Source organism: Falco biarmicus, chromosome 1 (genome assembly GCF_023638135.1).
Source record: "Falco biarmicus isolate bFalBia1 chromosome 1, bFalBia1.pri, whole genome shotgun sequence".
NCBI classification, from domain to species: Eukaryota; Metazoa; Chordata; class Aves; order Falconiformes; family Falconidae; genus Falco; species Falco biarmicus.
In genome coordinates this window covers 51,981,284-52,007,690 of record NC_079288.1, presented here as the reverse complement: position 1 = coordinate 52,007,690, position 26,407 = coordinate 51,981,284, and the positions used below count along the sequence as shown (strand labels likewise).

General features: G+C 38.7%; 1 protein-coding gene across 2 annotated transcripts in view; it reads right to left on the bottom strand.

Annotated features, from left to right (window-relative positions):
* The window catches only part of MMRN1 (multimerin 1), a 44,506-nt gene that overhangs the window by 5,636 nt on the left and 12,463 nt on the right, over window positions 1–26,407 (bottom strand). The window contains exons 2-7 of one of the 2 annotated variants that reach the window (XM_056353398.1): window positions 21,917–22,036; window positions 19,580–19,686; window positions 14,091–14,183; window positions 10,466–10,516; window positions 9,893–10,066; window positions 4,007–5,986 (exon numbers count right to left, since the gene is read on the bottom strand). In XM_056353398.1, coding sequence (XP_056209373.1) covers window positions 4,007–5,986; window positions 9,893–10,066; window positions 10,466–10,516; window positions 14,091–14,183; window positions 19,580–19,686; window positions 21,917–22,036 — 2,525 coding nt within the window. The remainder of the gene's footprint in view (window positions 1–4,006; window positions 5,987–9,892; window positions 10,067–10,465; window positions 10,517–14,090; window positions 14,184–19,579; window positions 19,687–21,916; window positions 22,037–26,407) is intronic. The other variant, XM_056353407.1, reaches the window with a different exon arrangement.

Below are 26,407 nucleotides of genomic sequence, written 5' to 3'. Positions count from 1 at the left end.
CAGTATGGTAGGACTAGGGGGAGCCAGTTAATGCTAAATTTTGCTACTCTTTGGGAGGGCAAACAGCCAGAAGCTCTTTTGGGAAATAGACTGCCAATGTTGTACAAACAAATCTTCAAACAAATAATGAAGCTCTGTCAGTATCTACTGGGGTGTTGTTTAGAAGTAAATCAAATATTTAGCAATTTAATGGTCTCCTTAAGGAAAAAAGTGAGTCCAGTGGTTCAATTTGGAAATGTCTGAACAGGAAGTAACTTACCCTAATTTTCTCAATATTTAGTTATCAGTAACTGTCTCTCAGGAAGCCCTGGGAGACTGGAAGACCCTGGGAATCTACGAAACTACCCTGCTCGCACACAGTCGGGCTGACTCAGTCTACAATTATTAATCACCTCTGGCTTAGTGCTCTCAGTCTGACAGCGATTAAAGTGATGACCATCCCCAGCAGCCTAGATGCAAGGAGTGCCAGGGAGCAGTGGGAGAGAGGCAGCCCCACCAGGGCTGGCACCCTGGAACCGAGGGCAACAGCAGGGCTGGTGCCTCACCTGGCGAGGTGACAAGCAGAGCATGGCAAGTTAATCATGGTAACCAGGGTTAGTGACAGCCCAGTATGACTAAAAAAGCCTGGGATTTTGATTTGGGCTGAAACAGGGATCCCAGGGCCATGGACAGGTTGTGCAGTCATGAGGCTAGGTCAGGATGCCCAGGGCAAATAATGCTATAATTGCACTAGGGCCCTGACAGGGAATTCAGATATAAACACCATGTGGGGTGTTTGTGGTGCAAAAAAGCACCAAGATTCACCCGCAGCTCTTGGGCAAAAAGCAAGGAGCCTCAGCTGTGCTCGGCAGTTTTTGAGTGGGGACAGATTGCCGAGACCAATCTGAGCTACTTGGACTCTGGCAACTCTGCCTCTTTGTTAAGCAGAAGTATCTAATACTCCCAGTGTGATGATTTCAGGATCACTAAATTAAAACCAACAAAATAGTTTCATCTACTACTTTGTCTAAAGAGTAAATATCAAAATTTGATGTACGTGTCATCAAACTGACCTAGAATAACCATCAAACTTGTGCAGTTAAAACACAAGATGGAAAACATGTAAATAGGTTAATTTCGCTGCAAGCTTGAATGATAAAGTGACAATGGAATCTTGCATTTCTGTTAGGAGCCAGAAATCATGTGAAAATAAAATCAGGAATAAGACACAGAGAAAATGAGAATGAAAAGAAATTGCCTCTCTTTCACATGGATGCGCTGTTGTAAATACATAAATATAACACATCTGCAGTATCAGTTTTTCATGTTGATGGGAGGGTGGCATAATCTGAATAAAGCAAAACCTCAACGAATGCAAGACATGCAACAAGAGAGCGCATTCACCTTTGGAAAGCACAGCAGCCTCTAGATTCTCCAGCAAACAGACACAGCACTAAATGGCAACAGGAAAACGGGAACTGAGCTAAGCTGCCCTCACGCTGCAACATGTTTCTGCAGTAGAACAGTGCATTGGAAGGTAGAACCAGACATAATCCATAACCAAGACTAAGAGTTTATTGTATATTTTTTTCTTTAAAGGCTGACATCTCCCCTATGTTAGATACTTGAAGCTGTCTTAGACCATCACTTTCTTATTCACCCTGGGTTGCCATTACAGCTAGTATCAGGTAAAGTGTTAGATTTTTTTGTCCCTCATAGACATATTGCAGCCTCTAGCTGACTTAAACCTTTTCTTTTATTCATTCCACAGTATGGGAAGTCTCCAAACCTGTATGTTCCTGCACTCACAATGCAAACACACATTGTTTCTCCTTGATTTCAATTAACTATCTAGGAAAGTATTACCTCAGGGGTCAACTCCTGAACACATTAAACCCAATGAAAATCCTAATCTCTTAGAATGGGATCAAATATTGAACATACTGGCATCCATAAGAATCATCGTTCACCTCTTTCTAGAATTTATTCTAATATTTTTGAATTGGAAAAGATAGAAGATTGAATGCATTTTATAATTAATCAATTATGCCTTAGGGTTTCTTCTAGAAACTTTAGTGTAGTCAGCATATATCTCTGGATGGCCTCCTGGAACTTGAGAAAAAAGCTTTCCTGGAGAAGTAAAATCTACCGAGGCAGAAGATGGATACTTGTTAATTAGGATAATGGTCTTATTTCTTTAACTTACAGAAAGGTAATGTATGATTTTGCTAGGCATGAAACATCATTGAGTGCAAAAATTCATTACTGATGGAAAAGTCTGCATAAATATTGCTGTGCAGAAACCTTGCTTAAAAATAGGGTTTTTCAACATTTGCAAAAACCTGCACTTTCTGTAAGAGTGAGCATACATCCAATGTTATCAAGCTATTCGTTAAAATTCAGCATGAGATAAATAATAAATAGGAAGGACATTTATTCATTAACGTGCAGTAAAAGACAGAGCAGGTGGCAGCTTCCTGCGCTCCAGGCAGGTACACTGGTGACGTTTTCCAGGCAGAAGACTTGGGAAGGATCAAAGGCATCATATCTCATTTTCCCTGAATTTTAATTGTGAAAAAGGGTTTTGAATATCCATCCTATGCTATGGCAGGAGCAGGCAGGAAACAAAAACGACTGAGAAAGAATTGCCATTTTTATATCAAAATATTCAAATTGCTTTGGAGTAAGAATCTGGCGAATCTTGGTGCATTTTTAAGTGTGATTGCCTGTTGTAATAGCTGTGTGTCCTCTCTAACTGAAAAGATAATCAAAGACTGAAGTCCCTCAGTGGAGATTGCTTTTGGCAGAAGCCAAGCTACTGATGGGACTGGGTCTTTACAAAGGATCCTTTCCATTGATTATTGAAAAGTGCTGTGCCTAGGACAGGAGGAGACGAAGGAGGGAGGCAGGGGAATCAGAGGGAAGAGGTGGGGAGAGGGAGAGGGAACAGGAGATTGTCCATGGTCTTAGCACACGAGCAAGAGTTGTAGCTCTTACTACCCCTATGTGCTTACAATAGGGACCAAATATGGTTTCAGAAAGGTTCATAAGTTTAGGAATGCTTTACAGAAAAGATTCAGGATTAGGACTTCAAAAGTATCTGGACATCTGTCTGCCATTTAGGAATCAGTCTCACTTATTTTTATGTGAATTAAGAGTCCTCTGAGGATTTCTAGTCACTTAAACACTCTTCATTTTTCTGTATTTTCCCAGAAAAGATATTTCCTTAAAACATTAGCTTGTGCTACTGATTTTCACTCATCTGATTCCAAAAATCATAACATAAGAGTTTGTATTTCTGTGAATAAAACCATGTGAAGTAATTTCACATTATGATGTTTAAGTCCAGAAGTGAGTCACGCTCTATGTCCTTTTTAAGAATGGTAGTTTCTACTCAGCTGAGTTGTTCTCCAGATGGACTTGAGTCATAAACCTACGTTATTGACTGGGCCTCTGACTCTGCAAGAACACACTGTTGTAACTGCACTAATAATCTCAATGAAGCATTGAAAGAGCTGGCAAAAGCCTCATTACAATCGTTCAGTGTATTCACTTGCTTCAGGTTTTTGATAGTTTTCATCCCCACTGACACTGCAAAGTACTGATGCAACTCCAGATTTCCCTCCCAGCTTGCATGTTTTTTTAACTGAACTTGCTAACTGAGATGCAGGCACAAAATCCTTGCAGTTTAGATTTTGTCTAAATTGTCGGTTATGTTTTAAAGGTCATGTACTCAGCTGGGTGTGTGTGCATGCACATATATATCTTACGCTCATCAGACATTAATAAATCAAGGAAAATTAAATGGATCTTCTAGATGCCTTACCGAGAGTCTTCTCTTAAGATAAATAAATTCTCTTGTAAGCAAAAGACTGGAGTAACTCCAAGTTCCTCTGAAACACTCTTTATGGCAGTCTTCAGACTTTATATTCACCCTCACTCAAATTCTGCCCTCTGAGTTTATCACGATGGTTACATAGGCCTTTATTACAAAGGCCCTAATTTTTAGTACGGTAAAATGCATTACCTGGATCTATAGCATTATCTGTGTTTCTCTGACTTCGGCTTGCCAGGCTCATGGTGACATTTGCTGCTCCTTTTTTCACTGGGGCTGGTTTCTTTATAATTGGTTTCACTTGCTTCTGAAGTTTGGTGATATTGTTCATGGCATTTCCCACTGATATGTCAACATGATGGGTTAGATTTGTCAGGATAGCTCCCGCTTTTATTTCAAGCACAGATTCGACAAGCTCTTTGAGACCGCTCTGCAGCAGGGGGATATCTGGCTGAGCAAGTTTAATTAGCACAGGGATACTCGCATTCACTTTTTGGATGCTGCTGTTAGCATCCTGACACAGCCCCCAGGCCTCATGAGCAGTCTTGTTCAGAAGTGGAATGCTGTTTGAGAAGCGGATTGACTTGGCTTCCAGGGCCTTGATCCTGGAACTCAGGGTCTGGAGCTGAAGTGAGACCACTTGTTCTTTCTCTGTCAAGGCAGCTTTGGTTTTTTTCAGTGAGACACAGTTGTTTGCCAAAAACTTGGAAATTTTTGACTCCACATTCAGAAGGCGAACCTCATGATCCTTTGATCCCTCCACAGAGTCAAATAGTTTCTCTTCCAGACGGCTGATATCTTGTCGTTGATTTTCCACTTTTGACGATGTATCATTTAACATATAGAAAACTCTTCTGAAACTGTGGAGGATAATTTTGTCAGACTCCTCGTATGGAAGATCAGAAAGGGATGGTGCTACTTGTGAAGTGAATTCATACTTCTTGCCACTGAGCAGTGCCTGGAGGGATTCATTCAGCTGCTGGAACTGGGGAATGAAAGCCAGGAGGCTGTCCAGTTCCTCATCTCTGCCACAGCAGACTTCAGTCTCATTACTTAGAGCACGTAGCATGCTTTTCATTACATAGTTATCTTGAATAGAATCAATAGCACTGTTTATTATTATCATGGTCTTGTTTAATCCATCTTCTATTTCCATGGAGCATTCATTAACACGACTCTCAAAGAGTTCCTGATAAGCCTGAGATTCATTTTTAAGTCCTTCTTGAGTTTTGGAAAGCTCCTTAATTGCAGAACTCATTCTGTTAATGACAGTAGTGAGGTTTTCAAGCTTCTCATTGATTTCTTCAGCTTGGATTTGTTGTTCATACCCTGAAGTCAGACTAAAAGGTACCCCTTGCTCAATCAAGGGTTGCAGGATCTCCATATCATAGCACAAATCATTAATTTGCTCATTCATTTTGTCCATCTTATTGTCCAATGGAAGGACCAGGTCAGAGAGACTTTTGTTCAGGACAAGCACATTCTCTTGGGTTGCTGCCAGCTGTGTTTGGAAGTCCTTCCTGCTTTCTGACAGCATGTCATCACAGATCCCCAGAACAGAGTCTCTCTGAATTTCCAGTGCAACACTGAGATTGCTGATCTTGCTGTCTTGGACTCTTAAGTCATCAAAGATCTGCAGCACCATCATGCCTTGTTTCTTTACTTTCTCATGAAGTGTCAACATGTACTCTGTAATATTGTACTCTGTCACATTATCTGCTGAAGGGATGTGTTGGCTTGAAGACTGTTCAGCTGATAGCAGCTGTTCATGAGCATCTTTCAGTTCAGTAAGAGTCCGATTTAAAGATTCATAATAAATTACACTTCTTGACTGTTGATGCTCCAATTTATCTTCCAAGGATTTCTGCTTTTCCTGTAAAGCTTTCACAGGCTTGTCACAAGCGAGAGTTATTTCCTCTTTCATCTGCACCATATGACTCTTTAGCTCCAGAACGTCAAGCTTTGTTGGCCCACTGTCTTTCTCCTGAGCAAATTTGTGTTGGGTTTCATTCAGATGCTTGACTAATTCTTTTGTATTTTCAAGATCATCTGACAAACTAGACACAGTCTTGAAAATCTGAGCCATGCTGTCTTGCATTTCACCTTGAAATACTTTAAAGTGTTCTCTGACAATGTCTTTGACTACTTCATTAATACTTCTGGATTTGAGATCTTTGGGAAAAAAAGGAATATGGAAACAATCAAATCAATTGTGTTAGCTACATCTATTTTTTTTCAACAAGGTGAGCAAACACAGTACTGTAGAGAAGTCAAACACACACATTCCTGCACCAATTCATCCCTCCACAGAACAAAATTTAAAGCTGAGAAATGTAAAGGATGGCTAACAGTGTTTGAAGACTCATCCCTGTTTCTACTGAAATCAATGGGAGTTTTGCTATTATTTTGAAAGGTCAAACTCAGAGTCTGCATGTGGTATCAACTTTGATCTCCTAGCTAAGCTGTTTCTGAGCACTGAAACAGTGTATGCTTTTGTGGATTGTTCATAAGAACATGATTTTTCCTTTCTTTGCTCGGAAAGTAAGGACAAAACTCCTGCTTTATCAACATGATGGTCAAGAAGTGAAAGCAGAGATTATTACCTTCCTGTTGTTTTATATGTGCTAAGCAATCATACACTGTAGCAAGAAAGAAGCAACGTAAAAAGAATAGCCTTATTGAACATCTAAAGTTAGTAAAACTACAACTGCTGCAAAACCCAGACATTGTAAAGATATAAATCTTTAGTTAGTCTTACATGCTACAACTCTTTCAATAGCTCCTAGGAACACTGATCCTGAAAAGCACTAGGCAGAAGTGAATGTGTGGGAAGTGCTCCTGTGAGTAATGAAAGTACCTCCTGTATGGCCTTAGATGGGTTGAGACAGTCATAAAATAGCATTCATCAAGAATGCTGCATAACATATTTTGATTAATTACAGCAGTAGTTGTGCTCTAGTGTGAAATTAGTAGGATTCTTTTCATTTGTTCTCCAAAGGCAGCTGGTATGTCCAGCTAAAACACTGAAGCATTCTTTGCATGTTTTTTCTAAACCCGATGAACACTTGCGGCCAGCTTGTGATATAATGGCCAAACCCTTCAACCACTACAATGCCTTGATGGCCATCGGTTCTCTGATTAGAACTCTATTGATAAAGGCAGAAATTCTCGGTTGCCTTCCTCTATTTTCCTCTCAATTACTTCTACAACCTGGATTTTATTACTTCATCTCTAAAACACCAAGGCACGTTCTGAAAACTTATTTGGAAGTACATTCTCAGCAAGAGCAGTAAAAAGGCAGGAAATCAGATCCATGAAAACCAGTGCAACTTTGGGCTCCAAGGGTGAAAAAGGATTCCAAATAAAAATTGTTTTGTTCAGCAAGCGAGAAAGACACATAGTATTTTTTTCTATTTAGGGGATTCATTTGAATTGTGCCTGTTTCCAGCTGGAAACAGAGATATAAATTAGCTGATAATATTTGCCTTTTATGAACTATAAATGAGTCTCAGTCTTCATTATTTGTGGTAAAATGGACAGTAAACACCTCTGATGCTGAGCTGAGAATACACAAGTACATTCCTGGATGTAACTCAATTTCTCTGTTGCTCATTTTGAAGTAGAAAGGCCCAAACTACCTGTGAACATTAAAAATCTCTTACACTTTTTATGAGATTATGAATTTTAACTCCCTGGCTGAAATCCAAAGTGTGTAATTACTTTGTGTCAACATATACTCCCTTTGCAGTTTCAATTATTTGAAGAATAATGTGCAAAATAAATGTATGTACACAAGAGACTGATTTAAGGCTATATATCCAGCTGTAAATGGCATCTTTGACTTGGAAGTGATTAACACTCCATCGCTGAGTTAATTTTCAAAGTGTACATTTTATTAATGAAGAGGAAAGAAGTCTATAAAAAAGCTTGATGTGGAGTGAAAGGAGGGAGAAATAATAGCAAGAAGTGTGCAGAGTTTATTAAATTAAAGGGGGAACACCAAATTATTTTCTCTAAGAAGTAGGAACAATTTCCTAAGTACTGAAAAAAAATTTTAAAACATGCACAACAGATTTCAGTAATCAAATTAGAGGAGCATATCAGTTACTCCAGTGAGCGTTGCCCTGTATCAACAGATGACAAGTTTACGGAGTCAAAGACTATTTGTAGATGAAACCAAGAAATAAAGACTTTGTGAACTGTACTGAACTATTTGTTCACAGAAAAAGACCTCACTCCTAACAAGCCCTGATACAAAGCTGGACAGCCATTAGCATTTCCGTGATAAGAAAAAAGGTGATTAATGGGTATGAGCAAAGGACCTGGGCATCATGGGAAGAAAATGGAAAAGTAGGGGAAGAAGTCTGAATAGCATGAAACAATTATGGGCTCAACTGTGGTTTGAAAGCACATTGCTTCAGGATGTAAGTGGTAGCGGGGAAAGTTGTGGTTTACTTCAGGTGAGCTTCTAAGAGCAATTTTTAGCACGTATAATGTGCCTATACTGCACATCTGTGCCACGTTAGGGGACAGCATAGAAACTCCTTCCAGCTCCTGCTACTTTAGGATGCTCTTTGCCTGCCTGGAGCATGACTGACTGACATTGCCCGGGCAGAAACTGTATTTGCCCCATTACATCTACAAGCCAACAGAAACACTAACCTTGTTCTCTCTCCCATCCTCCCTTCTGTTTACCTACGTACATGCCAAGAATAACTTGTATTTGGAGTGAGTGCCCATAATTAGTCAAGGGAAGTAGTTAACAACAGCATTTTCATTAGAGCTACTTGATTAGGAGATGAATTGAGAGCATAAATCAAAAAAAGGTCAGCAATGGAAGATGTCATCTAAGCAGGTAAAAACAATAAAGGCTTGAAACATATTTGCAGAGCAGTGTGAAATAATGTGGGGGTTTGTACTGCACATTTTAATTAGGACTTAGACCCTTAAATATAGGTAGCAAATGGGGAAGCAGGAACATAGGATGCAGCAAAAGACCTCTTGGAATAGCATAAAAATGACAGCTATAACGAATGGAATATAAAAAAGAATGAAGAGAAAGCAGAATGGAAATTGGAAATATTCAAAGATAAATTAAATGTATGCCCAAGGGTCAAGAATGCCATCCAGCAATGTGTGGAAAGGTGAAAACAGGTCACTGAGCGAGAGATGGGATAAACTTGATCCAGGGTCCAAGAGAGCCACCTACCATGTGGCATAAGTGTCTCAGGAGACAGAGGACTGAAAATGCAAGACATGGGACCACGTTTGGTAAATTTAAGAGAGATACGAAAGCACTTAATGTTTCATTTAGTTTTATCCTAATGTAAGGAGCTCCAGTTCCCCCATTCTATTTTTAGACAACAGAAAAGTCCTCTGGATTCTAGTGTGTATAATACAAACAGTTTGGGGGAAATTCCTGAAAAATTAGAAAAATATTGCAAATTAAGGAAATGAAAGCTTCAGTCCCAATCTGCTTATTAAGGACCATTTGAGGTTGGGTAATAAACAGATCTTACTGTGGGATTCAGAAAGAATGGATGCATAATTCTGCTGGCGAGATTTTGCCCGACCTCCTGTTCCCTGGCCATATCTTTCTCATCTACCAAACACGAGTACAGATGTTTATCAAATGTAGCCTAATACGATCAGAGGCAAATTATTCAGCAGGATGTTTGCCATGTTATAACTGTAAGAGCCACAGAAGTCCTCATGTTTCCCCTGCATATATGAATTACATAATAGAGAATATTACTTAGCCATAGTAGCAAAACAAATACTATGTCCTTTAGCAGCTGTCAGATAAACTAAAAACAGAGATTAGAATATTTACAGAAGCTCTAAGTAAATGAAAATATTGGCTTAAGTTACCATGTAGATGATGTAGTATCCAAGAACATAATTTTTTTGCCCCTATAACAAATGTCAGAATAAACAAATCCCCTATTATGAAATGAAACTAAAGGAGAGGTCTCCTTATAAACACTGAGCAATAGAACAGTCTACAAATGTTTTTAGCATTATTTTTTTCTGGCACCTTTAGCTGCATGAGTGATTACATTAATTTATTTTTCTTACCTTTTAGAAAAGACTGGAAGTCTTTGCCCTTATCTTCATTGATTTTGCCTTCCAAAGAAGAAAGCATCTTGCTCACATCACTCATCGCAACAGCAATGCTGTCAACATTCTTCTGTAGAAAAGTCAGTTTCATCTCCTGGCTGCTAATCTTCTCATTCATTTTTTGTGTAAGTGCTTGGTCAGAGAACAAAATGAGAAAAAAAAAAACCAAACAGCAGTGTTAAAACATGGGGGGTTGGGGAGATGGGGGGAATGAAAGCATAATTGTCTTGAGATATATTAGCTGGAAGTGGGGTGGAAAGTTTCTGAATCTTTAGTCTTAAATGAATCATCTCGATTTTTGTCATGTCTCATATATTAGTGACATTCAGCAGCACAGCAGTAGCTAATTACCAAAGCATCTGTATCCATTATAAAATATTTATAATTCTACATCAGTATTTTGAGTGGTTAACGTATTTTAATCAGCATAATACCATTCTTCCTCCACCTAGCACCCTACGGCTTATGCAGTTAACTCTCATTTAGTCTATTTTCTTTAACACAATCACAAAAAGATTGAGTTTTACTTACCACTTATAACTTCATGAATTTGCAAGGCTTGTGTCTGAAGGAATACATCATCTTTTCAGTGTCGGGGTCAAAATAAAGACTCTTAAACACAGCAACAAGGCAGAAAAACAGCTAATAGATAAATGACTTTGGAATAATCATCAGCCTGTCATTAAGAAACGATGCTCAACCTGTGAAGTTCATTTTAAAACCTGCCCAAATTGTTCCTGACACTTGTAGTCTCTTTAGGTATAAAAAAGCCTAGACGGATGCTTTTAAGACAGGTAGTGGCGAAGGCAGCCTTGATCTTGCAAATTAAGACTCCACATGACTTCAGCTAGCCATCTGATTTTACAGCTGACAGAATGAGACTTAGTCTGGGATTTTCAGAAGATGCTGATAATATTAGATGTTCTAATCCCGGTAAGCGAAGCTACAAGATCTCTTCAGTTCTTTCAACAATTTGCCTAAATAGCCTACCTTAGACACACAATATATTATCCTATATGATCCAGGCCATACTGTGACTTAATAAACTGCTATGCAAGAGATTCTTTAGCAGTACATACAAATATTTATTAGTGTAAATTTACAGTACTGCTATTGATCTTATGTCACTTTTCATTGTGGCATCAGTGTCTATTCCCAGGGCAGTAAACAGTTATACTCAGAAATCACGTAGAAGTACAGGGCCTAAAGACTACCAAAAAAAGAAAAAATCAAGTTATATGTAAAAGGGCATATTCTTTTGACTAGACTCTTATTGTTCAAAATTCTAGTATGTAAAAAATAAACATATCATACCTAATTTGACAGCATTTGGGAAAAAACAGAAAATTCACTAAATACACCCAATCAGGACAGATGAATTGAAGCAATGCCCATGAGAATACTCTTCTGTAGAGGCACATTGGTTGTAAAGTTAGTAATTGGTAGAGCCTGGTGAATAAGGCTAGCTGTTTTAGGTTAGGATGTTAGCATCTCCAGCTGCTCACTTTGCCCATGGTGTCTACTTACACAGACATAAAATTGTTTATAACTCAGCCACCTAGTTTAGAGTCTGGCAATCCTCCCCAATGGCACTGGGGAGACAAGGTTTTGATGGATTTTCTTCATCTGAATACTCTTTTCCATAATGCTACTCTGTGACAGACAGACAGGTCTGGATACTTCTGCTCCTGGTTCAATTGTTACTCTGAGAAAGTGATTTGCATTCATTACCGGCTTATGCATAGCCACCCAAACTGATAACAAACCTGCAGGGTGCAATGGTTTCTTCAGTTTGGTTTCTGTCAGTTCCTACTGAAGGAGGAAGACAAGCTGCATAGATGAACTTGCAAGCGAGGTTTGTAAGTGGTATGACTGCATAGTGAGAGCTGGAAACAGAATCTGGCTTGGAGTCTTGGTAGCTGCTGTTGGAACAACAGACCAGGGCAGTTAGTCCTGGCCCCAGGTCATGTTTGCAGGGCTGACAGCCAGAACAGGTATCTGTCTCCTAAACTGACCCCATTTGATTTAAAAAGAACTGAAAAGCAATTAACACGGAGCTCTGAGATTCCAATTTCAGAGTTATTTTTCAGAGCAGAATTCCTACTAAGACAAGTGGCATGTTTTAATGCTCTATTGATCAAACTCACTTTCTCATATGGGTCCTGTCGTCTTTACTAGACATCCTCATCCCTCCAGACCCGGGAAGCTCAGTTGCTCGCACATTACCAAGGGGCAACAGCTTTCTCCTAACTCCCATTTGAAAATACCTTTCTATGTCTCCATACCAGGTTTCAGTCTTTTTGTCTCCCACCTATGCTTTCTAATTTTTTCTATTTGTCTATTATGATTTAAAGTAAAACACATATACAGACATAAGCCCATATGTGTACTCTCTCCATAAAAACCTGTGGCAGTCTCACTTCTGACATCCTGTTCTCCCAGCATGCATGAATATCCCAGCACCAGAACAGTATATTGACACACAGAGACCTGAGAACATAATTTGACTTATTATTTGGTTCCATAAAATGTTTTCAGATATATACCAACCCTGTGAGTGACAATAACACCATAGTGTTATAATCATCAGCTGATGATTATACAAAAAGACAGCATAGACATCTGTAATCAAAGCATCGACAGATTCAAAAGAAAAGGGAGGTAGTAAGAATGTGCAAGGAACATGACTCGTTTCCACTGTCTTTTACATCTTGTCCATCCTCTGGGTCCTCACTATGTAAACTCAGGCTCATTTGACAGTGTGTAGAGAGTGTTGCCAAATAACTTACATATAATTTGCCACCAAAAATTTACCTGACAAGTGCAATGTCACTCAATGCTGGGGAGTATATCACAAGAAGAGAATAATTTTTTCCTTATTCAAGCATGTTTCATGTACTTATTTTGTTGTTATTTAAACACAATATGCTGATTGTTAGCAGTTCTTTGAGTACACAGTGTTTTTAAATAATTCTGCACTATCAAATGTCTTTATACCCTCAAAGACATATACACGTTCAGGTGGTACAGACTGGAATACAGTATAGTCTGTCAACTACTTGAATAACTCTACATCATGGCTACCTTTTCATGTTTCTTTATAGTGAGCAATTAATATTTGAATTCATGGACAATGATTGTTTCTGCTCCCACTTCAGTGAGTGTGCAAACAGGCCTGGCATGAATAAAATTCCATTCCCATGAATACTTATGCAGACAACTATGAAATTAATTTTCTGGAACATTTGTGCTGGTAAACTTTAAATCATACAGATGGTAATGGAACATAAATATAAAGGGAAGTGAGCACCCCCAAGAATTCTAGAGACTACAAGGTGGAGAAGCTTTCCATGCAGCAGTCACCTAAGGGAACTTCTCAGTGTAGATCGCTACTTGAATAAAAGCATTATTGTTACCGACTACCTCTTACAATGCTGAGGTCTGTACAAGGTTTCCTGCAAGAAAACACTGACACTATGTTCCAAAACCTTACGGTGTAGAAAGGTTGAAGTAAACACAGTAGAGAGCAAATGAGTAGTGTAATAAGAAACAGTCTCAAACATCTGTGGTATAAAGCCATAAACTGTCCCTGTGTTGCTTACCTATTTGATCATCCTAGATGGAGTAGCTTAAAACACAGTTAAGCTGCCCTTGCTAAATTTTGAAGCATCATTGTACTGATTTTGAATAAAGCACTAATTTTTATAAGAAAATATGTAACAATCACACATTCAGATAATACAGTTAACATCACTACGCTTTCTTTTGTGACCAGTGCTGGTCTATATTACTCCTGGGTTTGCTTTTGGGTTTGGGTTTTTTGCCTGTATTTGGGGGTTTCTTTCTTTTTTTCTGAAAATTTATTTATTTTAATAAGTAATATAATAGTTGAAATATTTCTATGCTGAATGACTTTCCTGGGTTTAGTTTAGTCACAAGACACTATAAATGCTAAGCTACTGGTACCTTTAGATTCAGTTTCTTCTACCTATCTTTATCAGAGAAGCATACTGCTGAACCATGACTGCTAGAAACTCTAACGGTTCATTCACGTCCCTTCAGCAGACAGTTTTTTCTCAAGTTATTTTTGGAGTGATCTTAATGAGTCACATGGTCAGCAACTGGGCTAGAGGTGATAGCAATCACAATAACCGACCTGGCCCACTGGGGTCCTGATGAGCTCCTGGTGTCCTCTCACTGACAGTTCTGCTGCTTTCAGCCTGGTTGCTATGTATAAGCGATGGTTGTTCTTGAGTTAAAAGAGGGAGAGAAAACGGAAAGTGTGTGAGTGAAACAAGGAACACAACAATCAGGATTCCACAACACTTGCTTTGTCTATTCTATACGAACTTTATCAAAGCCAAATCAACTGCTATGATTCTTGTTATCTGCTTAGTCCACCTATAACACAGTGTAGAACCACACTGATGAGACTGTGAATGGTTTTAAAAATGGCTTCCTGAGGCTGGCAGGGGTTGGTGTTAATACTAAAATGTCATACCTTGCCCTCTAATGAACAGAATTTTGGAATCTCCAGGGCTAAAAATTCTATAGGAATACTTCAGATCAATATAAAACACCAGTACAACAACAACACAGATATTGTCAGCTGTAAAATTAATTAAGTTTTAGTACGGCTACAAAATCAGACATGTTTGTCAAAATCAATATTTTATTTTTTTACTTGTTACACAAATCTTCAAGCATGGAAATCTTCCCAGTAAAGGCAATAGTTGCTACATTGTTGTAGCACCTAAAAAAATAAAACCATTTCAAAACATAATCAAATTCCAACAAGCATCTTGCAAGATTTGTGACTGGTATGTACATTAAGAAACTTTATGAAGGTGATAAGTTTGTAAATATTTTCTCTGGTCATGGCAGATGGGATTTTCTGTGCTTATTTTACTTCTCAGCCCAAAGATCCCAAAGCTGTTTCCAGAAACCTAGATTAACATTATTCTTTCAATATTGCAGCTGGGGAAATAGGTCCAGAAAAATAAAGTGCCTTCACTCACAAAAATTAGGGAACAACTAATGGAATAACTGGTGATTGAACTGAGATTTCCACCTTCCTGACTTACTCCTCTAGTCATTAGGCTTAATGGCGGTGTTTTCATTTTGTTATTGTTTTAGAAAAATGAAATATGTACTAAGTGGATTGCAAATTTGCTAGTATACATTCATAACAATTTTATATGCTTGCTCAGTTCATGAAGCATTTTGAAGTAGATGTTGTTCCAGCTAGAGCACATCTAAGGAATGCCAGTCTTTAGTACAGTACACACAGAATAATTTGGGTATGGTGACATTATTTTACAGTTCAAATATTAAAACCTTGTCTGGCCATACTGTGAGTTTCCAAGGAAACAGAATAAAATGCTGAATCAAGAAATTCCCTATGTTTCATCAGCCTCTTAACAGTGTATATGAGGATCAATAGATTACATTTAAGGATGATATAAGGTGGTTTATATTGCAAATTAAGGGAGGGGGTGATGTAACAATTAGGACAGGAACTCAAAGGAAATTATCATATGGACCAAGAGTTCCATAGAATTTATTGAAATTGGCTGATGAATACGAAATCCTCAAATAGTTATAATTTCAATAGCTTCAGTCATCGTTCTGTAGCATAGTTATTGACAGGAGTTAAAATACTTGCATTCAGCCCAATTCATTACACAGGATTTATCAGGTAGTGATGTGATGATATAATCTATGACAAGGGAGTCAGTTACTTGCCTGTGATAAAGACCAGCTGATCGATGTCCTTTAGTTCTTTCATTTACCCATCTTTCTGTTGCTCTAAATATATTCACTGCCGGTGTTAGTGCTACAGACACCGGATATATTTTTTTTATGCTATCCATCTTACCTTTCATCCCCACTATTAAATCAATTGCCCCACTCACAGCTTAACATTGTAGAATACCCAAATCTTTACAGTTTTATTGCTTTCAGAGTTTCAAGGATATATATATTTACCACCATGTGCTTGTCTTACTAATGCTTTAAACTGTTCAGATAACTTAATCCCTGTAAGACCCAGGACATAGTATCACTCTTTTGCAGCAAACCAGCAACGGAGAAAGCCCGTAGTGCATTGTACTGCCTCTAAAAGCAGCAAGGGCTGTAGCCAGTGATGCAGACAACACAAAAAAACTCACCCAGAGAGAATACCTCATATTGTACAGTTATTAAATTTCATCACTGTATAGGAAAGGGACTTCTCATGCAGCATTAGAAATGCAGGGGTTTCATTTGTGAAAAAAATTCAGAAGAGTCGCTGGCAATATAGCTTCTCCTACATCATTCTTCCAGTGTGGTTCAATCCTTTTCCAAAGAAACCACTCTGACACATATGGTGATTAAGTCTTACGTGCTCCTTGGTCCCACAGCTGAGATTCCCCATCCTAGATGCTGTATAGCAGCAGATGTGATGGGAGCACCAGACTGCAACTCTAATACATGCACTCTTCAGGGTAGAAATAGCCATCAAACAATTTACATTTGAGACCTTTTAAAAATTGGATACACTATGCTCAGTTTAAGCTAAAAATATCAAATAAATAAAAATTAGATTGCTAAACCCACCTTATACAGGCCATTTACAATAACAAAGCAGCACCACAAAAAAAAAAAAGAAAAAGAAAAAAAAGCAGCAATTCAAAACGCTGAGCAATAAGCTCTTCCAGTTCCTCCAGGAGCTTCAGCATTTCTGAATATCAGGTAACGCACACAGGAATTTAACATTAGGCTCCTATCATTGAATATATTGGCCTAGATGTATAATTTATTGTCCCATGTATTTTTAAATACACCATGCAAAATGATTTCAGGGAATATTAAAAATATGGAAATTGGATCTTTTTCTCTCAATATATTTTTGATGAAGCGGGAGTGGCTGAAGGTGAATCCCTGTGGGGAGTTTGATAGTTTCCTCCCATTCCTTGTGTTTCAACGTGAATTGCTACCTTTTGTGTCTGCAGCTCACCCACGCAGAGGCTAGCACTCACTCCTGTGTGGAACATTTTACAGCCATCTGCTGGAGAAATCCCATTACTACCCTGTGAGAGAATTCAGTGCTAACAATGGCTTTGGCATTGTCCGGAACTATGAGAACCAGCCGTTTGCTCTAAACCGCAGCCAGGGTAGATGGAAATGAATTTATCCACATTAAGTCACCTCAGCATCACTCCACAGCAAAGCTGAACTCGAACACAGCATGATCTACGTTTGAAGATGCGTCTTCAAGTTCTTGAAATAATTTGTGACCCAGAATATAGTGTTCAGGGACCATATGCACATGAACAAACTGGGATTTCTTCCCCTCAGATGTTACTACACACACATTGCTTTCTCCACCTTAAGGATGAAAAGTTAAAATAAAGCTATGTTTAGTAAAATGACATGAACTTTGCAACTCAGAACTTACAAGCCCTTTTATTTTAGCAGCTTTGCTCCCAGTTAAGCATTTGATATTCCCAAATCAAAATGATGATGTTTTATTTGTTGAAGTGCCCACATTGCGCTGTTTCATGAGACTTTAAGAAATGTCTACATGTTTCCCTTCTTAAAAAGTTTCTTGTAAAATTGGATTTTCCATACTGGACTAGGATCCATGTCTCATTCAATTTGGTCCCACATGGGAAGTAAAGTTAGAAATGGTGATCTGAACGTGTCTCTTTCCAGAGGCTCGTCTGTCTCACTCACTACATTACCTTGAGAATCAGCTGTAACCAAGCAGTTGCAATGAGGCTACCAAATACAGTTTACAGATGTCTAGTAATAACTATCAGATGTTGACAAGCGTTTCCTTCTGCCTAGACTACCAGACTGAAACAGTTATGTATGATATCACTTGGTTTGAGAGAGAAGGCATTTTTAATTGGCATTTGCTATAAGCAACCCACGCCACGCTAGAAGTGCCTTCCCAGGATCTAAAACATATCGTCAGAATAACCCACCCAGTTACGCCAGCACAGAAACCCTTCAATAACAGCTCTGCTGTTCAACGGATCAAGAGCGGAGAGGCCAAACAGAGGGCTCAGCAACACCGGAGAGCCGTGGTCAGAGCTTTCAATGCCTCTCCCTGTGCCTCTGCAGAAACGGAGTGCCTGAGGACAAGGCTACTGGCTTCCCAACTGTTCAAGTTCATTAGCTGACGTCCCTTCATGGGAACTGCGTAAAACAGACAGGGCTTGTGCTGGTGGTCTGCTCCTCATGGCAGGTGGGATTCCAGAAGGAGGGAAGAAGAGCCTTTCTGACATAACACCTTTCATCCCAATCTCTTTAAACACTTCTACCAGCATTAATTAATTAAATACCCCAATGCCCCTGTGAGATAAGTGTCATCTCAATTTTCTAGATGGGTAAACTTGGATATGCAGATTATAAGTGGCTTCCCCAAGTTATTCAGCAAGCCAGAAGAGATTTGAAAATAGAGCCCAGGAGATGTAATTTCAAACCCACTCCTATAACACTTGACAACATTTTCCTTTATTCTTATTTTTACACAGACACCACTACAAATTGAGTTATACAGCTTTTTTTCCTGGTCAATGCTTCCCTGTTGTTTTGATGCCATTTCAATTTTATCAGCTGTAGCCTCCCCCTTCAATAAGCTTTTTTTAATCTATTTTTGCTAATGTTTGCATTTTTTAAAAGCAAACTTTTAAAACGTCTGATCTGTGCTCATTGGACAGCCTTGCTGACTGTGTCCCATGTTAATATCCAAGTCCACGCTCAGCTGCACAGGAGAGAATTTTGCACTCACTGAGGCCCTGGTTCTTCAGCATTGAAATTTCCCTCCTGGATGTGAATATCAGTGATTTCTCTTCATTCCTCTACATTAATTTTTAATCACAGCCTCTACTTTACTACTGCTGATTGAATTCCCTACCACATCTAATGCCCTTTCTTGTAATACTCATTCATTTAAAATATGTATGCTGATGCCATATCTTATTTTTCAAAAGCTGCTTGTTTAAGGCCAGCAGCGAAGAAATAGCTATTATACAGTTGTTAAAGTACAGTATGTTGCAATATGTTTGATCACCAGGGCAGAGGTAAAACACTATTCTGTCAAAAAAGGGTACGATTATACAGGGATCATGTGTAATACTAAAATTCAGTCACTGTGGAAATGAACAGCATAACTTCTACTCAATTCAGAGGGAAACAACGTTGATACATTATATTATCATGCCTAAAAAATCTTCTTAGAGCCTGAAACTAAAAGCCAAAAGAGTCACAGTGCTGTAGATCAATTTTACAGCAAGTATTCAATAGAGGACCTGGATATAATATCCCCAGCACTGCGATACTCAAAAACTAAAAGGTCAAAAGTAGACACACTGAACGCAAACTCCATATTTTAGCAAAATGGAATAAGGCTGAAGTTTTTATGAGTTTCATGTAGACTGGAGGAAAGGAAAGGACATTCTGCTCAGCTGCTCTGGAAATTCATGTGCGGGGAAGAGTCAACATCCCAAAACATTTTAGTTTACTGACCATTTTTCCTGGTTTAAATTAACAGTAAGGACTGTATTGATTTTCAGCAGAGCCATTTGCTTGCAAATCAGATTTCATTGTTTTCTTTCATTAAAGTGAATAGTTTCAAATCCTTACAACTCTACTCACCTTTGGGTTGGCAGTTTTGCCCACTGTACCCAGGACAGCACTTCCACTCCAGTGATGTTACTATTTTATGTTTGATTCTGTAGGCTTGGTGTGTTGTTGCTTGGGACCTGCAAAACAAGAACATTTTAAACCTATTTTAGGTAACCAAACAGGAGTTGTAGGATACCCGTATAACTACATTACATTATCTTACATGTCAGATGTATCCTTTCATTAACTGCTTGAAACTGTAAGTGAAGTCTAACTAGTTCAATGTTTCAACAGCAATCACAGTTTTAATATTGCAGCCTTCAGATCATCTGCATGGATTTTAAAGGAACCTGATATCTATTTAGTGTTGTCAGACTTCCTCCCTAAATATCTTATTCAGTAGTCAAATACTGCTAACTTTTATGAAAGATATTACAATTAATATCCACTAAACTGGACAGAGTGAGCCAAAAATACAATTGTGATATAACATTTTCTGTGACATCAGTGAAAAAAAGCATTCACAATGAATTTATGCCATGTCAGCACATGTTTAGTGCACACTGGAAGCCCTCCATTCTGATTATTTAAAGCAAGATTATACAAACATTAATCCAATAAAGTTGATGAAAGGAGGGTATGGCTATGTAATTGTGATGCCTCCGTTACTACTGTTACAGTACGCAACTGCAGAGGCAGCAGCAATTTTGTTTCTGTGTTCCAACACATCCTGCACATCCTAGCTACCAAACTACTTCTTTTAACTTTCTTTACCTCATGGAGAACTCTGTTTAGAATGAGTACGCTGCAGTAGGGCATACAGAAGAAACTACAGCAAGTCTATTTGCCTCTTTTAATATGTTAAATTCAAAGTCTGAATAAAAAGAATATTGCACAGTTCTGCTAGTTCCTAAATACTAACATAAATAACACCTCAAACTTCAGAAAACGAAAATGGTTACAGAACTGTTTTGGACATACAATCCCTGTCTAAATCATTCCAGAAAGTGGGACGAATGTGAAGGCTGTTGGATAAAAAATTATCCTCCAAATAAACTAAAAAATGCCACCTTGTTTTACCCTGTAGTTAATCTTGTCACCCCTTCATGTGGGATGTAATATTATATATATTAAAATTCATAGCAGCCGGCAGGAGCTTTGCATGTGTCCCCAACCAGGTTTGCCTCTGAGAAATGGCTTTTTCAGCAGCAAGGCTCAATAAAGATTAAGGTGACTGCCAAGAGAGTTCTCGGTTATTTTGCTGTATGGATGGTCTTAATAATAAAACTACCATATTTTGCATTAGCATAATCCATTCCTGAAAGAATACATGGAAATGAAGTGTCCATGAAAGGAGTTAATCAGGAATAGCCATTTTAAAAATAACTCTCCACATAGACAAGCCTCAGAAAATATTTCTAGTAGAGACTTAGTTACAGGGGCAGCACAAGGAGCTATTTTCCCTACAAAAAAGAAATCAGTTATTGTGAATCTTCTAGCCTGAATTAGAAAAAAAATGGCAACCACAGGGCCCCTCCACACTTTTGCAATACAATTGTTTATGTTTCAGAGTTGTTTATATTTCAGAGTCACCAGATCCTAAGGATACTCTATTCCTGGTTTCACCTCAAAGCTTTAAGCATGTTCTGCTGTACCATCTAGAGGACAATGCTCAGAATGGTGAAACTGACTTGTAAGAGGCTTTTGAAATTTTTCAAGGGAAAATATATGTTACAACCTCTGTTTTGTTGGTGCTGTTTGAGTTTGACATTTTCCAGGCCCATGCGTTAAAACCCATTTTAATTTACTACTGAAATCTAATGTTTGGAGAATACAATGAGGCACCCAAACCACAAAGGATAAACTGAATATGTTTAACAGTGTCATTATTTATAAGTTGTATCCAATTACTTCTCTGGGTTCGTCGCCTGACCAAAGCTGTGCCAGAAATAAGTGTCCAGCGGGGAGATAATAAAAATATTTATACCTCTCGGGGGAAGCCTTTTCCTTCAACAGTGCACAAGCCTGGAAAACTGCACAGGAAGGCTATTCTTCCCCACATGTGCTTTAAAGCTTTGTACATGTGCACCTTCCCTTGCCATACTCTGGAAGAGGGAAGCAGGCAGTGGGCTTACTTGAAGACTGAACTAATTGGAGGGTGCCGCGGTGAAGGCATGCCAAATCATGAGCCTTTACACTTGCTATAGGGACAAGTCATGAGCTTTCATACTTTTGATAAGGACACATGACAAGCTAATCTGCTCTCTCCTGTTTTCATTTTCATTTCTAAAGTCATTGTTATATTAATTATGCATCTGGTGATAATTAAAATACTTGCAAGTACTCTTTCTTACTAGTTCTACACACCTCTGAGCACAGGATCCAATATTCCAAGTACAAGGCTTTGCTCTGCCTGATGAGAAGGTTTCCAGGTTGTCCACTACCACTGTAGGTAAGAGTCTGGTATGGACATAAGCACACCGGTTTCTGTTAAGATACAGAAGGTAAATATAATTAATAATACAAATAACATTTCCCACAATATGATGATATATGATACTTAAAGAGGAAAGTTAAACCCATAATTTAGGGATAGGACTAAGTTATGAAAATTAAGTTTGGTTTCTCTCAGACTGCCAATGTAGTCTTGGGCAATTACTTAGTCTTTGTGCTTCAGTTAAGAAAACAGACAATAATTTCGCTATCTCTACATATATTTACATTGCAAATTTAAATTTTCCTTTGTAAATGTTTGTGGAGCACCAAGTACAAAGCAGCTCTTCTAGACTGCAGTAATGACAGGTCTTAAAATGCATCTACGTTTCAGACTACAGAAACTGTTTATCCAGAACTCAAAGGATTGTCTAGTAAGGTTCTTAACCACCCATAACTTTCACTTTATGGATAGACATTTCTGCCCCTCCTTTCCCCAGCAATACCATGAGTACACAGAGACTGTTTTGCAACACACCTTGAGGTCAGAGGCACACACAGCAATAGCGTGATAGCTCCACGCTCACCTGTGCCACTGGTTATCCACCCAGAGAAGGAAGTCACGTACAAAATGATCAAACTTGTTCACTGCAGCACAGGACATAGGAGCTGGCAAGTGCAAGGATGGGCTTGGGTTTTTTAAAAAGGATTCTAAGGGGGTTGCAAGAAACCACAAACTGTTAGATCAGGCTTTGGAACCAGGCGACTTGATAGAAGCTAAAGTGGAGAACAGAATTAAGCAGAAATTATAAACTGAATAATGGCTTGGGACAGATTTCTACAGGGAAATTCTGCCTCAGAAAACTATTGGCATTCTTTGAGTCATAAGCAGATAGATAAAGGAATGATTTTCAGAGTCTTTGGCAAGGTCACTCACCAAAAGCTGTTGCGGGGGGAAGCAATCTGTCACATACTAAAAAGGATAGATCCTGTTATAGATTAATAAGCCATTAATTCAGAGAGGTGAAAGACTAGGTAGCTTTCTCATGAAACAGTTTATCAGAAGAATCCCACATGAATCTGTAATAGACATTATATTCATTAATGAGGGGGAAAGTAGGTGAATAGGGAGATGACAGAGTTATACAGAGCTGTATGAAACCATTTTGTGTAGTAAACCTAAAGCTCATCTCGAAGAATTGCAGAAATCTCATGGTACTGAATTTCCAACTAACTAAGTGCCAGAAACGGGTCTTGTAATGCAGAGTCAGACACAAATCAAGACAGGTTTTACAAACAATATGACTACCTAAGTTAACTATCATCACGAAAAAGATCTTAAAGTCACGATTAGATCTTTGAATATACCAATTTAGTATTTTGCATTAACTAAACTAGTGAATTAAATACATGACATTATTAGGGAAGGACTAAAGAACAAACAGAAATCACCTACAAATAAAAGATGAAGAGCAGGAGGGATGAGAAACCATTGTCTCATGTTTTGCTGCTAACCTTTGCTTCTGGTTGTAGTAGTTCTGCCAGCATTTCATAATCCAATATGGAGATATATATATATATATATTTACCCCTGAAATCAGTATCTTTTTATAGGCTCCTTACAGTGGAAATCAAAATACAATTAAGACCAGATTAGTTCCATTTACTTAAGGGTATTCATGCCCTTAGTACAGATTCACACTGCTTCAAACAGGAACAATGGCACAGAACACAAAATAATATCATTGTCCGTCCTTAAGTGATTGCTTTTGTCTGCTGAGATCCTACCAGTGCACTTGCATTAAATTCAGTAGTTCTTTACTTGGAAAAGGATTGCCGAGAAAACAGCAGGATAAGCTGGGAATTAAGATGCTAAATAAGGCCAACAGGCTGAATTTCATCATTTCTGCTGTCAGTATTGTGGTGCTCCCTCATACAACAAGTATTGTTTAATCGATGAATAATGCGTTTCATATAAAATGGGGGTTTACTGAGTCTCTCCGATCTGATTTTGCTCACTCACTCTCTACTTCCTTGAGAGTTTTCATTATGATAATATTTCTTTTTAATTGGGTATAAAAAGGCTGTGCTTTTATTTGATGCTTCCTTTATGTTCTGACTCCTCTTGCTATAGCCTTTTGTCTGTGAGTATAAATTAGAGACTCTGTGAATAAATATTAGCTAAAAATTAAATGCACCTCTCACGCATAAGCTTAAAGACTAGGTACTCTTCTCACTACCTCTGCGGAAACCGGGAGCAACTCTATGCAAGTGTGAGACTCAAAATTTGGCAGAATCAGGAGATTTAAGTCTTTTGAGTTTTGCAGAGGGATTGTAAAGTTACTTACGCCACCTCTCTGTTTGGGGTATATGGGTCCTTTACAGCCTCCTGTACCACAGAGACTAGCAGTAGTAACTAAATTGTAATGACACTTGCAGCTAAACACTACCAACAGTTAGCTAGAAAGAGAGCTTGCAGCTCACAAAGAAGGACAGGCACCCCCCGTCTTGCCAAGCCCTCAGGAGGAGCAGAACATGGCAGGATACTTAGCTCCCATACAAGGGCAACCAGGAAGCGAGCTCTTCCACAGGGCTTGCTTGCCAAGCATCAGGGAGCAGCAAGAACAGAGTTTCTCCCTAACAGAAAGTGAGTCAGGAGGGGAAGGCCAGCCACACAAACTAGGCACTGACCTCACCAGCAGCATACAAGTACCACAGCACCAGAGACAGGCAACCAGCAGTAAGGAGTCAGGTATGGATCAATCACCAGCCCACAGCAACAATCAAGAAGGTACTAGGTAACAAGTCAGACCCAAGAAGACTGCTAGAGACAAGCACCTTTAGGAGGAAAACAGCCTCTAGCCTGGGCTTAAATGGTGCCCTGGCCCATGAGTGTGGGTGGAGGTTTTAGGTGAGGTTGCTTAGGGTCATCAAGGCTTGTTACCTTGCTCAGGGCATTACCACTGAGCTCCTTTTTCACTACAGGCAGGAGGTCTTTTCCATTTCACAGCTGTAGCAAGGGCTCTGGATATTCATACCTTAGATTAAAAACTGTTTTTTTTTTCTCTGAATTGTAGCCCAGAGATTAAAACAAAAAAAAATATCTCAGTATATGAATGAGATGCTAAAAATTTCTTAACACATGTAGAAAGTGATGCTGGGCCAGACTGAGAGTGGTCTGTTCAGGTGAGCTCTGACTAAGCATGGTGGCTTGCTTATGATTGAAACTTGGTATAGAGAATGTAAACATCTAAATTCATGAATAACCCTCGGCAATTAAGTGAGGGTATATAATGTCTGATCAGAAGATATCTGTAGCGGTAACACCACCTCAAGCAGTTTTGCAGCACCACACCTCTTTTACTGTTAATATCAGCTGTCTGGAAAGTGAGGAACTAAGAGCTAACACCTGGCACAGCTGGGTGCTAAGCTTACCACCTCTGCAAATCCAGAACCCAAATATTGGAGTCGGATTTTATTTCTGGGCTACAGTGAGGTTAGGACTTGAGCTCGTCGCTTCCTAGCTTGTGCTCTAGCCTTGCATGCAGACCTGACAGCTCACCAGAGAAAAGGAATAAGCAGAAGACATATAGCAGTGTTGTCAATGACAACCTTTTCTGCAGTGCACATGGTTGGGGTATAATTTTTGGTAACTGAATGCCATTTTACATCTGAGCAAATGTGGTCAATGAAAAGATAAAACAATGAAAAAAGGCATAAAAAGCATAAAAAGCAGTTGTAACATACATTACAGCCCTGGAATGCAGAGAGTGCAGTTAAACCACTACTTTTTAAAATTCATCATGTGAATCCACTAATTATTGTTATTATTGAGGGTGGCTAGCTTCAAGGTAACAGCTATTGGAACCTGCCCGTTTGGAGGTGCCCTCCAAAGGAAAGCATGGTACAATACATTCCAAATATATCAGTTAAGTACTGCTTTTGTTTTTTAAAGATAGTCTGAACTCAGCCTCTGGTCTACCAAAAATTTAACTCAACTTGAGCAGATTGTTTCTATTTAAAATTTTTAAGTCATTCTTAAGCGACATGAGTGCAATGTCTGAAGCTGTGTTTCTCACATGGCCCAGCAATCTTTGATCAGGCTAAATTGGAGGAAATATTCACAGCAAAAGAGCCCCTGGTGTGATTCATAATTAGGTTTACACTACCAATGAAATAAGCTCATTAAGAGATGTTAAGAATGTAAATATAATTTTGAAATCAAATTGTCTGAAAAAATGTAGATTTGGAAATAGAAGATGAAGCATGGCGGAAGAACTATGACAGGCTGTGTTAATGCAAAGGCAGAACAGAAGGCAACTGATTTGCATAACAGGACTTTAAACCTGAAAATCCTCTTTACCCTCCATGGAATAATATATTCCAGATCAGCAACACAGGCTTCTAACATGCAGATTTTGTTGA